Here is an 18588-nt window from a genome sequence, read left to right as displayed (position 1 = left end):
GAATCGTTAAAACAGGTTTACAAATCCGGTGTGATTTAAAAAGACGGTGTAATTGCGTAATATACACACAAAAAAAACACAGTCGAATTGAGGACCTCCTCCTGTTTTGAAGTCAGTGGCTCTGCAACAGCTCTTCTAAACATTGTATGATAATTACAGTACCGGCACGCTATGATGGCCGTTTTGACAGATTACAATAGCGAGATCAAATCTCAATTCATTATCGAAAAAAAATATAATCAAATGCGAGCCGCATGTATAAGTTTTTAGATTATAACTAGTATTGCAAGGGGTAGCTGATTAAAAAGTTTTAATAAAACGAAAATAAAAATGTTTACTTAATATAATTATCGTCAATTCCAAACTGCTTTGTTTTGCATTGAGCTTTGACGCGAGATTGCCTGAGGTAGAAGTTGTGTTGGACAGCGATCCTACAAGTGACGATCGTATTAGATTATTTTTTTTTTAATTTCGAATTTCGAACAACAAATGCCGAGATGTGTTGTAAATTTTACTGCACGTCACTATTGACAGCAATGTGCAGCAATGGACTCCTTCAACGTACTTATGCATTAATACGAAACTTGATGAGCGGACAAACGTCAAAATGGAAAATCAGTGCGTGCCAGTACTATAGATAGCGACGCGGCTGCAGCGCCACTGTGGTTCCACTGCATCCAGTATATAATCAGAAACAGAGACGACATGTAATTTAATTTGTTTAAAAACTCTTCTGCCAAATCATTACGGTGACAACTGCGCTCTGATTGGCCAGCCCGAATTGGAAACAATTGACAGGTGTCGTTAATTGTTTCACTTCAAATCGACCAGTTTAACTTGAGCTTCGCTATAATGGACGAAAATTGAAAAATTACATATTTAATGTTTAATTACCGATGAAATGTGATTCAGTTTACTTTGTAATTAGATGTTTTGCTGTTTTTCCCGCACCACCGAATGGAACAGTCCCCCATAGTTAAAGATATTACATTTATTACAATAAATACAGAATATTTCTGGAATATACGGAGACGTCTACACAGGTCAATTGTTGACACTATACTATTTCAGCTTTCTAATTTGTGATTTCAGTGCAAACGAGAGTTGATATTTAAGCGATATAAGGCCCATAGGCCTGATAAGTTGCCAGGGTTGGATGGCCCTTATTTCGTCTCTATCTCTGGTTATATACTATATGCTCCACCGCAGGGCTTCTATAGTTAAAATTTGAAGGGTCCCTAAACGTCAGAGTCGAATTTAAAATCTTGTGTTGACATCCGGAGGTCTACCACGAAATACGATACTACGTGATAGCTGTCATGTGACGTTTCGGAGTAAAGTATCCACAAAAACTTATGTCAAGTCATGATCTTCAACCGTTGCTTCGTATTTCATGGTGACCTGCCACTTGATGTTACATATCTTACCTGAGCAGCACCATAACCATTTTCTTCACAAGAAAAAGAAACTATACAGGAAGACAAAATAAAATTCAAAAATAAATATAACTAACAATAAATATATCACAACACATGGAATGTTTCACTTCGATTTTTAAAAATTTAATATTCAAAATTTAATCAAAACAAATTAATTAAAATTTTAAAAATAGAGTGAACTCTACGTTCTACAGCAGAATTTTCAACCGATTTTTAGCGGGAATTTTTTTATAGAATATTCTGCTGTATGGAGTATACAGCATAGTATTTTCTTTTTTAACTATATAAATTTTTGTTTCTTTTTGAGATTGCGACCGACTCGAGAAGAGCTTTAGTGAACACTGGCTGCTAATATAAACACCGGCTGAATCCAAATAAAACGTTTGCCAAAATTTAAAAATAGAAGGCATTAATACCAACTTTAAAGCTGTTGGCAAGGGGTACATACGTTTGTTCTTTGTTTTTCAATGTATTTGTCCAAAATACGCAGATTTTTTCGTTAATCTGACAAACCCGGATTCCATTCCCCATAGATCAAATTTAGGAAAGTTCCGTGTTCTTCATAGTGAGTACACGGTTTTGTGTGACCTTTTAAAGTTAGGCATTTTAAATTTCTAATAGCGTAGATAATTCTGTGCCTGAACCAGGTCAAAACAATGTATTTCAGAACCGTCATCATGTGGAGTAATTTAAAAGAACTTATTACTTTTAAACAACATAACAGAAACGATGATGTCAAAATTCAGTACTGCCACCATTTTAGCACACCCCGGACACTCCATACAACGGGCGAAAGTTATTTACCTACTGCTATTACTACTACTACATACAGCAAGGCGCTATCTGTACACGCACAATAGTGTGCGTGAAGTGGCAGGGTTACTCTATATCTATGGGGTTACCATCACTTACGTTACGTGGTCAGAGCGGCAACAACGAAAATTCTAACGCCAATCTGTTATCTATAATTCTATTAATAGAATCCTAATAATTACACATGTTCAGTATTTATGTCGATACAATATTATATTTTTCTTTAATTCACTACCTGGAATAATATTGAATATTTACTTAAAAAATATATTAAAAGCACTTAAATTTTATGTTGTATTTTGGACAGGTATTTTTAAATAAAGTAACCAAGGTATTGAAATTGCGTGTCCAAGTTTATTGTTACCTAGTTAATAATTAGGTATATTCACTGCGTAATATTTATCGGCAATACAAATTGAAAACTCGAGAACCTTTGTCTACTAGCTCACGAAGTTATGACGCCCAATAACTAAGTTATGGTATTCTGCACTAAATAAATGAAGAAAACAATAATTGAATGAGTCTCAGACATAAGTTTTTCTCACCTCCGTTTTATCTTCGGAAAACTAAACTCCTCTCTTTATCCCGTTTGGATGATGATAAACAGCCGTCCACAGCACAATTCTGTTAATACATAACATCATTGTAAATGCTAACTTACAATGATGTTATGTATTAACGTACAAGTTTCGTAATGAATAAATGAAAACTATATTCAAATATCAAAGCCGTCTTAGCGCGAAAACGGCTCACCGACAGCCCTGTTGTCGTTCAGTCAATGTGACCGTCAATGTGCGGGGCGTGGTGCGGTATCTAAATCTAGGGAGGGGCGAAGAGTGTCCATTCTTGTTACTTTTTGTTTTCTGATTTTGGTGTTAAAAAATTGAACGTTTTCATGTAAACGATATTCCTATTCTATTTGATATCAAAATTACTTTATATATAAATTAACAATAAAACGAACAGGATGTGCCGCTACTACAATATATCTATTCCGGTTTCGATATTTTCACAATGTTGGTTTTTAAGATCTGGCAGTATGACTCGGAGTCCTGAGCCTGTTCCAAAGGACGAACATTTTTTATTATGTACTGGTTCAAAATGAAATATATGTATAAGACTGTAGTTACTAGATTTTTTTTATGGAAAGCGACACGCCTGTCAATAGCTGTTGATTGCCACTCTGATATTCAAATCGCAAAGCCTGTCACCTTGAGACATAAGTTGACAAGTATCATGTGCCTGTAATTTCACCAGCAAAAAAATTATACTTTTTTTTGTACAACCTACAGTATTCAGTACTTACAAACATGTAAGTCTTAAACATCAAGTATATAACCAGAAACAGAGACGAAATGTCATATAATTTGTTTGAAAACTATTCTGCTATATCATTACGGTGACAACTGGGCTCCGATTGGTCAGCCCGAATTCGAAACAATTGACGGGTGTCGTCAATTGGTTCACTTCAAATCGACCAGTTAACTTGAGCTTTGCTATATTACTAAAATTGCAAAATTACATATTTAATTACCGATGAAATTTGATTCCGTTTGTTTTGTAATCAAGACGTTTTGCTGTTTTTCCCCACACCACCGAATAAAACAGCACGCCATTCTTAGAAATATTATCTTTATTACAATAAATACAGAATATTTATGGAATATACGGAGACGTACACACAGGTCAGTTGTTGGCGCTCGACTATTTCAGTGCAAACGAAAGTGGATGTTTATAAGTGATGTATCACTTATGAGTTACCAGGACTATGGCCCTTATTTCGTCTCTATTTCTGTTTATATACTCGATGGTCCTAAAGGTTGCGTCGATTACCGGGTAAGCGTATACGCACTGCATCCAATTCGTATTCCAAACCCGAGACATTAGAATCCGAAAAAATACGAATATCGCTTGTACACCTAGAGATAAAACGATCCCTGTGATGTTTCGGACACGAATGTTACCAAAACGTAAATATGTTAGTTCTGGCTTATGACAAAGAGAGCAGAATATTTACTACATTATTTCCTTTAGTTAATGCTGTGTAAATATATTAAGTAAACCACGCTCAAAATAAATATGATACGACAGTGGAACGGTATCCGAAGCTGTATGACCCACAAATACTATCTTGTTTACAATCTTACAATTACATTTTAAAGAGGCCAATAACAATATAGCTTACTCTCGTATATTTAAGGAGAATTGTTAAGAAATCGTCTCAAACACAATATAGTTACAACAAAGCTTTGAATTTTTTTTATGATATCAAGCGAACGGGAGTGTTCATAACGCACACATTCATAACGCACACATTCATAACCCAGCACTACAGAAACTTTGGCTGCCATGTACATCTGTATTTGTCACATAGACAAACACAAATTACACCCATACTCTCTTTTATGGAAAACTATATACGTTTGTACAATAATATTCCGGAGCATAATTATATTAAGTTTATTATTTCCTAAGTTTAAAAACTACATTAAACATTATATTTTGATTGAAAAGTCATAATACAAAATTGAAGACTACGTGTTACATAAAGATATATGAAAAGACGACATGGCTCTAGATTCCACACAAATATGATTCAAAGTGTATTCCATAGCATTTAAGTTTAATTGGAAAGAGCAATAGAGTTTCTTGCTCGTTCTTCTCGGGGTAGTCAGAGTAATGAACGAGCAGTAGCTTAAATGTGACGTTTTTAAATGTAAATTTATTTTACCTATGGAATAAATGATTGTTTGACTTAGACTCACGAAAGAAATAAGTGTAGGCCATACAAACATTTCTCCCGGCTCGGGCATCGAACCCGAAACCTCCGGGTGGCGGAGGCAGTTAAGTCAAGTAGTAATATGAGAGTTACTGCGTTCCGATTTTAAAGAGTACGGGTGCTGGTGAAATTACAAGCACATGAGACTTGTCAACTTATGTCTCAAGGTGACAGGCTTTGCGATTTAAATATCAGAGTGGCTATCAACAGCTATGGACAGGCGTGTCGCTTTCCACCAGGCGCACGACTTGTCGTACCGTCGTACTTGGTACCATAAAAAAATTCTATTAAGTACAGTCTTATAAATGCAAATGTGAATCTTAAATTCTTCAAAATTAGGTTAAAAACAAATACATTTAACTGAGTAGGTATTATAAAAGATTTTCTATTACTACAAGTCACGTAATATGACAGTTAAGATAAAAATATTCTCTATTCTCTTATCGTTCCATATTATACAATATAATTAAACTATTAACAAGATCATAATATTCTTGGTAATGTTATCTTCTGTGGATTAAATGTTACTAAGTCATTTCCTTAAGTAACTTTATAGTAACTTTATATAACTAAACAGTAACTATGTGGTTCATGCTATAATATTGTTATTATTCAGGTTCAAAAGAACCCGTGTTAGTAATCGTTTGACCTACCACCACTCCTATATTGCAAATATTATTTTAAAAACATTTATAGGTACATCTCTGGAATGAAAACTCATACACAGAACTACTGGGAAAGAAAATTCTCAGTAGTTCTGTGAAGAAAACTGTCTATTTATCAACATAATAAATGAGAAGTACCAGTAGGTCTGTCAATAGAACTGTAGAACAGAACTAGTCGGAGAAAAAAAATCTTAGTAGTTCTATGAAGAAAACAGTCTATTTATCAACAGAATAAATGGGAAGAAAAGTACCAGTAGGTTTGACAACAGAACTGTACAACAGAGCTTGTGGGAGAAACAATTCTCAGTAGCTCTGTAAAGAAAACTGTCCATTTATCAACAGAGGAAATGGGAAGAAAAGTACAGTAGTGCTGTCAACAGAACTAGTGGGAGAAAGAATTCTCAGTAGTTTTGTAAAGAAAACTGCCTATTTATCAGCAGAACAAATGGGAAGAAAAATACAGTAGTTCTGTAAAAAGAACTGTACAACAGAACTAGTGGGAGAGAAAATTCTCAGTAGTTCTGTGAAGAAAACTGTCTATTTATCAACAGAATAAATGAGAAGAAAAGTACCAGTAGGTCTGTCAATAGGACTGTAGAACAGAACTAGTCGGAGAAAAAAAATCTCAGTAGTTCTGTGAAGAAAACTGTCTATTTATTAACAGAACAAAGGGGGAATAAGTACCAGTAGTTCTGTCAACAGAACTGTACAACAGAACTAGTGAGAATAATCGTTTAAGCAGAGGCCGTGGGTTCGAATCCTGGTTCGCGCCTCCGAGTTTCTCAGAATTTATGTGCGTTTAGATTGAAGTTTACCATGAGCTTTTCGGTGAAGAGAATCATCGTGGTAGAACCTGCACGTCGAAGAAGGTTCACAACACTCGGAAAACGTGGGAAGTTCCCAACCAGCATTGGGCCAACAACGTGGCGGACAATGGCCTATAAACCCTCGCTAGAGAGAAAACCCGTGGCCAGCACTAGGACGTATAAAAGGGTTGGAATAGACGAATTACTTTACATCATTGACTTACAATTATATGGACGTCGTCGGGTCCGCGCTAAAAAGTGTCTTATAGAACGAACTTATAGGGCGTTAAAATCGTATACAGAGCATGAGTCATTCACGCTTTAGTCTTCGTTTGTTCGACTGACAGCGAAGCAAGCAAAATTAGACAGTACTGCGATGACATTACAATTTAAATTCAACGTTTTAGCTTTTTCATATTCCTTTACATGTCACTATGTTTAAATAGGTTGACTTGGGACATTTTTTTCGTGGTTTTTGTATTAGACCCGTCGTTCATTTATTTGTAAGTCAATGCCAATGCTTTACATCTTGAAATTGTAAGCTTTTTTAACAGACTTCAAAATAAAGGAGGAGGTTCTCAATTCGACCGGCATTTGTGAACCGATTTTGATGATTCTTTTTTTGTTGGAAAGAGGGAACCTCAGGAGTGGTCCCATTTAAATTTGAAGAAAATATTCCACTTCTAAGGGTGGCAAACAAGGGGATGAATGACTTTTGAGGTCGGCTTTTTTAGAACTCCGTACTGAGATTATTCTGATCTAAATAACGTTATATTTGTTTTTTCAAACAAACCAACTGTGTTATAACTGTAACTTATTAATACAAAGAAGTTGTTGGTTGAATTCCAGCCGGATCGCAGGATTTTTTCTTTATGTTAGATCTTTGCATTAAAAAAAACATACAGTCGAATTGAGTAGCTGCTCCTTTTTTTGAAATCGTTTAATTACAACAAACTAATGGAGCCAATTCACAAAAAATAATTGAATATCATCAACTTAATAATAGTTACCCTAGGGAAGGTATATTGGTGATATTTTTTAAACAGACTTTCCACACAGTTCCATATGCAAGCACATTCATGAGACAGCCCTGAAGACAACACGCTAGCGCTGTCTGATGAATGTGCTGCATGTCAAATTTTATGAAACTAAGTTTAAATTTGATTACACCTTTTTTATAAAATCAACAAATAAACCAACTTCAACAGTTTGTGGAATTACATCTATTGGCCAAGTTTCACTGAAAACGGTTAATGGATAGTGGTTGAAATCCAATAAACCTGTTTTATCCCCCAATTTGCTACCCTTAGAAGTGGAATATTTTTACACATTAAAATGGGATCATCAATACTAAGGTACCCTTTCCAACAAAAAAAAAGAACCGTCAAAGTCATTTCACAATATGGTTCTTAATCGCATAATACAGTCAAATTGAGAAAGTCCTTTTTTTAAAAAGTGAGATATTCGTTTAATGACAATATTGATTTCTGTGAGCAATATGTACATTCTCGTTTATTCTAGTCACTTTGACCCTGTCCTTTTTAAGGATATCCTCAATTTGGTACATAGGTTTACTTCCTTATTTAATTTATTAATCGCACGTTGGTCCATAAACAGCTGGGTTAATAGATGATTTTGTAAAGTTTACTGTTTACTTGTAAATAAATTCTTGATTCGTTAATTAAGGCAAAAAAAGTCTAGCATTATGCGCTACGTAAAGCGCTGTATGACGAGGTCCAGAGATCGTTTCGCGGTAGGATCTGTTTGGGAATTTCACTTGTCTTTTGGGTCTGGGTGTTCTGGGTAGACACAATATAGAAAAGTCAGTTTTTTTACATTGATCCGGTCGAGGATTGAACCGGGTCCTCAAAGATGGCGACACCATGAAAACCGGTGTGCAAGACACGCAAGTCAAGTTAGAATTGATTAGACACAAACAAAATAAGAAAATTCTATAAACAGATATTACAAAATGTAAAAGACAACAAGGTTGTACGTCACTTTGAGCTTTTGCCATATCACAGAAAGAAATAACAACATAATAGAACTGTACCAAAATAGCATCGTGACGCACATTGCCTAAAAGTAATTGAAGATAGATGAAGCATTGTGGAGGAATGGAAATTATTATAGAGACGTTTATGTAGTACTCAGAATGGAGGAGATTGGATGAAACTATTATTAGACGAATTAGGAGGCTATTTATTCCGCTAGGTGGCGCAAGATCGCTGGTGCTATTGGACTGTAAAACTCCATTTAAAAATAAATTGCACGAGAGGAGGCACGACGTACGTCTGGGGCATCCTGAGCAACAATCGGTGGCTGCGGTGCTTCAACCCAGTACATGGTGCACTTGGTGTTGTGCCTCTTCTACCTGTACGAGGGAAGACCTCAACACGCGGCCACGGATAAAGGTGGTTTTTCACTAGTGAGGCGAGGCGACACAAAACGAGCTCTTTTCTACCAAAAATTGCCATTAATAGCTCGCGCAAGCCATTTTAAATAATTTATTTCCACACACATAAAATACAGAACAAGAGGAAACAATATTATCAATAGAGTATATATAAAAACTAAATGAGTTGTGTGCTCGCGCTGCAGTTTTGAATTGTGACTATTCAATGCTGTTCAGTTCCTACCACGAGTTTACTGTGACAGTTGTCGCTAGCGACTTCACAATTTTGTATAACAAATTGTACAATGCCACTAGCGGTTACAAGAAGAAATAACATTTTGTATACAACCATTTTACGCGATCAATGTAATCTCATGGTAGAGGCTGTTTGTCTTGCGACAAACACGCGGCTGCAGTAACATGTCCCGTAAATTATTATTATTAAATATGTTAACGGAAAAAGAATCACACGAAGCCATCTTTTTTTAATCTCAAATCGTACGTATGTACAATCTTGTGTTGCAGAGTTATAATTCTTTATGTAGGCAGCAAAACAGTTCAATATTACAACAACAAATATTTCAATTCTCGCCTCGCCCATCCTCGTCAATCCACCGAAGATGAGCTAGAAGAGAATTGGAATTTTGTTACACAAACATCAATTCTCGTCTCGTTTCGCCTCGCCGGTGGAAAAGCACCTTTACGCAGTCAAGGTGGCAACATACTATTCAAAGTCAATATTCCTAAATTAAAAGAAGCATCACACGATAAAAGATGAGTACCTTACGTCAATTGGCAAATCCTTCGTTAGCAACGTTAGCAAGCGTTATCATGGTGTAATAAGAGCAAGTAGGACAACTCCCACCTGTTCGGCGCGTCGTTGTTACATTATTATTTTAGTTGTACTTACAAGGTCTAAACATAATTTGAAATATTTAAATATTATTGTATTGATAGTCAATTATTTTGTATGTGTAATTCCTCCACTAGTTTGTTATAATTATTAATACAAAGATCGAACACTCAGAAAAAATTCCTTCGATTCGATATTATTGAAAATCAATTCAATAATATTTAAATACAGTGAATAGCGACATCTCTAGCAGGGGTGACGAAATACTTTCATAGATTTCTCATAGATGGCGCTACGGATAAAATGTCATTGAACAACCAAAATACAAAGATACGACAATAGGAACATGGAAAAATTCGTGAGGTCCGCTGGTTCGTTCTGTGGCTTACTTGGTATGGCGTCTGGCACGGTATGCTCGAAGACGTCGGTTCGAATCCGGCCGATCGATCTCTGTATTAATAATTATAAAATAATTGGAAATAACTTTTTTATGAAAAAAAACCGACTTCAAAAGTTCGTGGTGTTTGGTGTTACATCTTTTTGCCAAGTTTTTTTTTAAATCAGTTACCGGAAAGTGCACGAAACCGGATTCATCCCCTCGTTTGCCATCCTTCGAGGTGGACAATTTTCTTCAAATTTCAATGGGACCTATACTGAGGTACCCTCTATCCAACAAAAAACGAATCATCAAAATCGATTTACACGTCACGTAAAACACAAGTTGTAGTCGCGGTATTAGGAATTTTTTATTTCCTTAGTAAACTGTCTCCGTGGCCAAACGGTTTACCATGCTGGACTGCCACGCAGAGGTCCCGGGTTCGATTCCCGGACCGAGAAAAATATTTGCATGGCCTACATTTATATCTCTCGTGAGTTTGGGTGTAATTTGTGGTTGTCTATGTGTGTGTCTATGGCACCTGCGATACAAGGTTTTTCTAGTGCGGGACTATGATGTGTGCACGTTATTATTATTAATAAAATAGTTTCGAGACCAGGTAATCAGTGTTTGCCTGGCACAGTACATTACTATTTATTATTGTTTTCAATATTTTTCTTACAACATTCGTTCCAAATACCAAAGAGATAAATTGTTCAAAACAAACATCACGTGTGATTTGGCGCGAATGTTTACAATGTATTTTTAAAATGGCGGACGGGTGTGGCGGGTTTTTATAATTTTGAGGTTATATTTAGAACTTAGCTGCGGGTAGGGATTTGGGATTCACGACGACTTCGATATATTATCAATTATCATTTATTTATAAATTAAGACATAGAACAAGTTAGAATAACAAACGTTTATCAAAACAAATGGTTTGTCTCGCCGTCCGTCTATAGTGTTGTAACATTTTGTAGTAGCGACATTTTGATAACCTTGTGGCCCAGCGGTCATCAACTGTAGTTACGGTCGTTTTGCCACTATGGACGACGGATAATATAATATATGTATATACTATACTCGTACATATAGCCAATCTCATACAAAAAAATGTTGCACCCGTCACTCTGAGACATACCACAAGGTGACAAGTCCCACGTGCCTGTAATTTCACCAGCACCCTTACCCTCCCAAACCGGAACGCAGTAATGATCACACTACTGCTAAAATAGCTAAGATGGCAGTACTTCCCTGGACGAACTCTTTCACAAGGAGCTCTACTAGTGGTACCAAGTAAACCCGCGATGCGATTGTAATATTATTCGAAAAGGCCAACAGATGGCAGCTATTATTACATTTTTGTCAAGTTTATGCTCTTGTTCGGGCGTTGTTAATTTATAAAATAACAAATAATATGTGTAACACAATAACTTTGGAAAAATTAGTGAAAATAGTTCCGAAGTTTACCGCTCGATGGCATTGGCGTAGATAACGCAATTTCTGAATCGCGGTGTTAAATTTTCCCTAAGCTAATCACCTCTTTTATTACTAAAGTTTGCAACAATAGTTCCAATGTTTACCACTAGATGGCATTGGCATAGAAAACGCAATTTCTAAATCGCGGTGTTAAGATTTTCCCTAAAGTAATGACCTGTCACCACTATTTTATATGAAATTGATCGAGTCAAACGATTGCAATTCTACGGTTATCCACTATTAAGCTGAAGCATCTCGAACTCCCGCCTATCTTTCGGGGCAGGTTACGAGAACACCTCTGAGCAAGTGTCTTTTCGTAATATTTGCACCCACCGGACCGGGACTTGTCACGGACTCTGCGCCGCGCTTGCAACCAACGGGACGAATCCCTTTTAATGGACACCCTTGTATTGTGAGCTGTTGTACAATAAACCAAGTCTTCTTCACCAAATTTCGTCGTTTGATTCCTGGATAGTAAGCGGGCACCAGCTAGCCGAGCGAATCTCTACCACCCCTGTACACCCCCTCCTACTACTTATGCATTTTTAATATTTTAAAGTAAAAGTCAGTGTTAAAACAAACCAATAAAAAAAAACACCTTCGATTTGATAATATCTTTTCAACGATATGTTACTGTTGTGACCAATTTAATTGTAAACGAATTTTAAATTGTTTAAAATGATTTTTAAATCTTTTTCATACATCGATACCTCCAATGAACACTATGCCAACTTAATTTTTGGACCTGTTCTGTTTTTTATTTCTTTTTGTTTGTTTATTTATATTTTCACGAAATTCGTTTTTCTTTGTATCTTTATTTTCTTTTTTTTCACAAAATTCGGTGTTAGTAAATAAATAAATAAATAATAGTAAATAAATATGGCTATTTACAAAAATGACCAAAAAAAAGAGTTGCTGTAGTGTTCATTGGATGTATCGATTTTATATTTCTTATTTTGTACGATATATCTCAAATTTCGATTATCGAGATTCAATACTTTATATTTTTTGTTTTATTCAAGTGTTGCAATCTACAATTTCAAATATGTATTAAAGTTAATTTGTATAAATTGATACCCCACGCTACAACTTAGAATGTATGACAACGCTATTTGACAGTTTCGAACAGGCCCGTCTTTACGTTGACAGAATCGGTTCACAATTGACAGAGAAATCGGTAAGTACACTATTATGCCTACAAAATTCTCATTCTATACATCCCTCGTATAACCTCCTCATTTATTTTGAAGTCGATTAAAAAGGAAATTTATTATTTAAGACCCAATAACTGAAATAACCGACTTATGTGGACAAGAAAACAAAAATTACGTAGTACAAAAACAACATCAATAACGTAACGTTTAACAAATCCCATTCTCCTCCTTTTAAAAGCTATGGCTCCATCGAAATCAAACACACTGAAAATCTATCAACTTTACTTCGTCCCTATGACAAACGACAAATGAAATGTCACAGGGATAATCCTAGTTTGTGTTTATTATAAATATCTAACACGAAAGCAGCAGACTGCTGTGCTTCGGATTGGAAGATAGGGAGAGCCAGCGCAATCACAGGCTTAGAAGACGTGTGATTTCACGTCATATACGATAATATTGTATACCTACCATAAAAAACTTATCAACTATCGTACAATGTCTGCCTGCAAAACAAGCATAAATATTAATGCAAATAATCTTAACAAGCTAAATAAATAAACCGTTCCAGTTGATAGATTACATTTCACAATAATCTAGAAGTTATCTGATTGTTTTTTTTTTCATACCTATGTTTCTCAAAGGCTAGAAAGTTACACAGTTAACAAACTCTCTGTTACTTCTTCCGTGGCCGAACGGTTACCATGCTGGTCTGCCACGCAGAGGTCCCGGGTTCGTTTCCCAGGCCGGGAGAAATGTTTGTTTGGCCTCTAGTTTTATGTACTATTGTTGTTTATCATTATTTCTCTCGTGAGTTTGGGTGTAATTTGTGTTTTTTTTATAATATCAATTGACAGTACAGACAAGTCACGCGCCTTATGATAAGCTACACGCCTGTCCATAACAGTTGCATTGCCACTCAGAACTTTAATCGCAAAAATTTGAGGAGCACTGCCACTGCGCGTCACTCTGAGACATAAGTTGATAAGTCTCATGTTCCTGTAATTTCACCAGCACCCTTACCCCTCAAAACCGCAGCTCAGCACAGATTGCCACTCAGATCTCAGTAATGCTGACATTACTGTTTGGCGGCAGATATAGGTAAGGTGGCAGTAATTCCCTGGACAAACTTTTTCACAAGGAGCTGGTCTTCGCTCCCGACCCGGACACGCTCTCAGTGTGTTTTAAGCTTTACAGGGAGAGTAAGCGTGCTCGAGGGAAACCTTGTGTCCAGCAGCGGATGCGTGTAAGAATACCAATAATTGTAACTATTTTATAAAAAAAAGCCAAACTCAAAAGTCCGTAAAATTACATCTGTTTGCCAAGATTTATTGATTTCGGTTACTGGAAAGTACGCGAAACCGTATTCACGTGGAATATTAACCTTCAAATTTAAATGGAACCATTCTAATGTACCCTCTTTCCAACAAGAAAAAAATAATCATCAAAATCAGTTTACTTTTTTAATCGCGTAATATACGTACTAAAATATACAGTCGAATTGAGAACCTCCTATTTTGAAGTCGGTTAAAAATTCTGCCATTGACATTATCAATGCCCAACTGCAATGATTTAAAATTAGCATACTTGGGAACCAGTATCAGTTAAGGTAAAAAGGGATATCATCGTAACTACTTTCCAATCTGACATAACCTGAGATCGGAATAATAATAATGATCGACCGAACCCACTGATGATGGAAAGGGGATGACGAAATGATTTCATGCAATTCTCAATTCTCTCCATGGTAAGTATTAAAAGCTGCACGAGTGATGCGAAATAAAAAAAATCAATTCAGATTGTAGGTCAATCATTGATGCTGAAAACTTCACTCTACACTCACACGCAGTAACATCGGACAGCCAACAGAAATAGCCAACTAATTTTAAGATCGGCAGAAAAAAAATTGTAATATGAAATAAATGATTGTATTATAATCTGTTTCCACACACATTGATTACATAAAAAACAAACCAAGACTATTTAAAAATATTTAAAAATAATGAGGGAGAAAAAAAGTAGTTGTTGTCCCTGTACCTTTAAATTTTATCACTTAATAAAAAGAACAAAATCGCGGCTACTAGATTTATAACAAATTGGAATTTATTTTATATTCATGAATTCTATTTTAATTTTATAAAATATATATGTGGTCGTGACTTATTATATATAATACATATATTTACTTATCCACAATAACCGGGACAAGCTAAAAAATCTGTGTATATGCATATGTTTTAGAAGCATATATCTCGTAGCAGAAGTGACATATGTCATCCAGGGAAGTACTGCCACCTTTATTTCTGCCGCCAAGTAGAAATGTGAGCATTACGAGATCTGAGTGGCAGTCTGTCACTTGCTGTAATAATTAAAAAAAAGTGGTTGATGTTGAGCTCGCTTCTCTGCCGCACACAAAAGTTTATATATTGTTAAATTATTTATTTTTGGTGTGTAGAGAATTAATTATTTAAGTGGTACATAATTAGCTAAAAAAGTTTTTAGCTCGTTTAAAAGTTGGATAGGTGCCAGATTTTATTGACCGTGAGTGTAGAATATAATAACAATAGAAAAATACCTACATATTCATTAGAATCAAGGCCAAATGTTTCAATTGCTTCTAAGTGCGTCCAATGAAGCACGCCGGTAAACAATATGGGAGGATTTTTATCGAAGTCTGATTGAGATTTATTATTGGTTCCTACGTATACAATATGTATACATATTTGGCAACATTATTTGTTGCTATCAATTCGTCAATTTTTGTTCTGAATTTTATATATGGCTAATGGATGGTAACAAAATAAAATCATTGGTACCAAAACAAAGGTCATAATCAAAAGAAAATTTATAACAAAAAGTAATAATTTATTATTTTATCTATAGTCCATCTGTTTAGGTACTTAAATAAATGTAAACAATCTTGAGATGTCTATTTAATGAAATATACATTTATAAAATTTTTTTCCCTTACCTTCAAATACAAAATACAAATACTTAGCTTCATATGAAATTGCATGCCTATTTTTATACCTATTGATTTGTAAAGCATGTGTTTCAATAAAAAGATGTATCAAGATTATTTACATTTAGTTACGTACCTAAACAAATGGATTATAGGTATTGAGATAAAAAAATGTCAATGTACCTCTTATTTTTTATAAAATATTAAATAACAAAGCATTTTATAATATAATCCATCTATTTATTAGATAAAAAAACGTCAATGGTATGGAACCACTTGATACAAAGATAATAATAAAATCTTTGTAAATATGGTTGTGCTGAGTCATTTATTTTATTAATTTTATGCAGAGGGAGAGAAAATTAACTGCATGAAAAAATATTCAACACAAGCGCGGCTATTGTGCACGATTTAACCTTCACTGGGTTCACGGAGTAGAATAACGCCTGAATCTATTAATTACTTAAAATCTTTGTAAATATATTTTTGACCTGATATTGTTATAGCTACTTTTTAAAGTGGATTATGTGTTCTACTGATTCAGTATCCATGACTAATGACTAGTAAGTATAGACTTACTACAAGAGAATATAGTAGTAGTGCGTTAAATTCTAAGTAGCACAGCAAAATATCAAATGAAACACACAAATTGGTCATCCTGTCACTTGATATCATAAAATATGCTTATTCAAATTGCACTATGAGCGTTGTTCAGCATTTGGAGGCAGTTTCCAACAATGCATCAGCCTCTTTACTGTGTTTGGTACTGAAAACATCATCATCAACCCATTTATATGTCTCACTGTTGGGCACAGTCTCCTCGGATGAGGGTTTAGGTCATAGTCTGCCATGCTGGCTCAATGCGGGTTGGGAACTTCACATGTTTTCTGAGGATTGTGAAACTTCTTCGACATGCAGATTTCATCACGACATTTTAACAAAGCTCATAGTAAATTTCAAATTAGAGTTCGTACATATTCCGAGCAACTCGGACCAATTCAGACAAATATTCAGAGAAACCAGTGCCTTTGCTTGAGAGGCAATAGGGCAAATCATTAGGTTACCAGAGGTTGAATGCATTCTACGTATAATTATATAGTCAAAACTTGTAAATGTATCATTGCAGAGCAGAAAGAGAAAGGAAGTAACAAACAACATTGTTATAACAAAATTGTCGTAACAACCCTATCACATTTAGTGGAGTAGTTGTGATCTTGTAAAGTATGTTTGGCATCAGACAAGGATTTTTTATTATCAAGGGCGTCATCAACTTATCTTTACAACACTAACGGATGTAACTGACAATTTCGAATAGATTGGATTATGTACATTGTGAGTGTAAACAACTCTTTTCCTCTTGTCCATTGAAATTGCTAATTATTGTAGCAAGGAATGTATATTTGTGATATTCCTAGTGTCTTTGCAGTGTTTTTAGTAACTCGCGCTCACGTTTTTATAACAAGGTGTAATCAGTTCCTTTTTTGAAATAAAATCAGAACTTCGAAATTTGAAACACAGAGGGTACGTTTATCTACATTGATGTTGAAGTTAAATGGTTATAGGTAGGTACAGTTTTCACATGAGAGTGCATTACGTTTTGATATTCTTAATGTTGCCTTTTTAAGCTGATGGCTCTACAGCCAATGGTCAATAAATAATCAAGAACATAAATTATTACAGTAATAATAAACGGTTAAAGTATGCAGAAATCAGCTGATATGTCAAACAACCTAAATTTTATTAAACTACCTACTTGTTAAAACAATTTTGAGGTTATTCACAATGACACTCATTTTATAATATGATCGTTAATTATTTCCTGTAATAACGAATGCAACCTGCATTTAGTTACTGGCTTTGATATTGCTTATAATAATTGTTATGATTTGACCTCATTTTTAAATAAAACGTGTTGGAATAAAAATGCGGTTTCCATATCAATTTTCGCAAATTTTGTTTGCAAAGATTTGAAAAGGCAATCATTCCAAGTATACGAATGCATTCAGCCTAGTCATACATAACGCGATTGTGTGATGACGTAGTACTGTACCAAAGGACAGAAAAAGTTATGCATTCCAAATTTAAACATTTCTTATTTTTTTCTTCAAAACAATTGATAAATAGTGATCTGAATCACTGATGTGATAAAAATAGATATTTCTGCTTACCAATAATTATTTTCTTTAACATTGTTGTCCTTCAATGGCTCGATGGTTGCAGCTTCGTAGTGGTCATAATAGTTATTACTACTACTAAAGTTTAATTGTTGCATTAACTTGGTCATCTTGATAAGTCGTAATTAAGCCGTACGATAACTTTGAAACAAAAAACACGGTCAAAACCGTCAGGATTCGCAAAGAAATTGCGCAGCGCAGGCACCTGGCCAGGCTATTTCACAACAAATTGAAGTGAATAATGAATGATTCAAAATTGATAAAGAAAAATAGTGATGCATGGTGACGTAAGTCACTGACTTTTAGTGAGTTAGCTCTGTGAGTTACTTGTAGCAATTCGTATAAGTACTAAAGCTTTTATTACTTTTTTCAAGATAGTAATAAGTAATCATAAGTAATTGGAGTTCAAAAAAGTAAATTTTCATACGATGATTTTTTTATCTCAGGAATAAAAAAAAAATTTAATTTCTGAACCACATGTAATTGTTACTAAAAATATACATATAATTTGGTATCCAATGTATAACAGTCGCGAATATCTAAGAACTCGAGTATTTTTACCTTTTTATCAATAATGAGTTCTAGAAATATAAATAACAGAACAGACGAACTTTCATGGTGACACATTTTGTTATTAATTTTAAATTTCATAAAATGTTGTAATTCTTTACATTGAATACTTTCAATTAACTG

The 18588-nt window shown here is 34.8% G+C and overlaps 1 protein-coding gene across 1 annotated transcript in view; it reads right to left on the bottom strand.

Moving 5' to 3' along the window:
- Positions 1-18125, bottom strand: part of LOC113227554 (ornithine decarboxylase antizyme) — a 33003-nt gene extending 14878 nt beyond the window's left edge. The window contains 1 exon segment of the mRNA XM_026460505.1: positions 17890-18125. Coding sequence (XP_026316290.1) covers positions 17890-18005 — 116 coding nt within the window. The 5' untranslated portion in view covers positions 18006-18125.
- Positions 18126-18588: the final 463 nt, after the last annotated feature.

The sequence above is a fragment of the Hyposmocoma kahamanoa genome, unplaced genomic scaffold (assembly GCF_003589595.1).
Source record: "Hyposmocoma kahamanoa isolate Upper Pololo Valley unplaced genomic scaffold, ASM358959v1 211, whole genome shotgun sequence".
In the NCBI taxonomy this organism is placed as follows: Eukaryota; Metazoa; Arthropoda; class Insecta; order Lepidoptera; family Cosmopterigidae; genus Hyposmocoma; species Hyposmocoma kahamanoa.
Note: the sequence above shows the minus strand (reverse complement) of the source record. Positions and strands in the feature narration are given on the sequence as shown.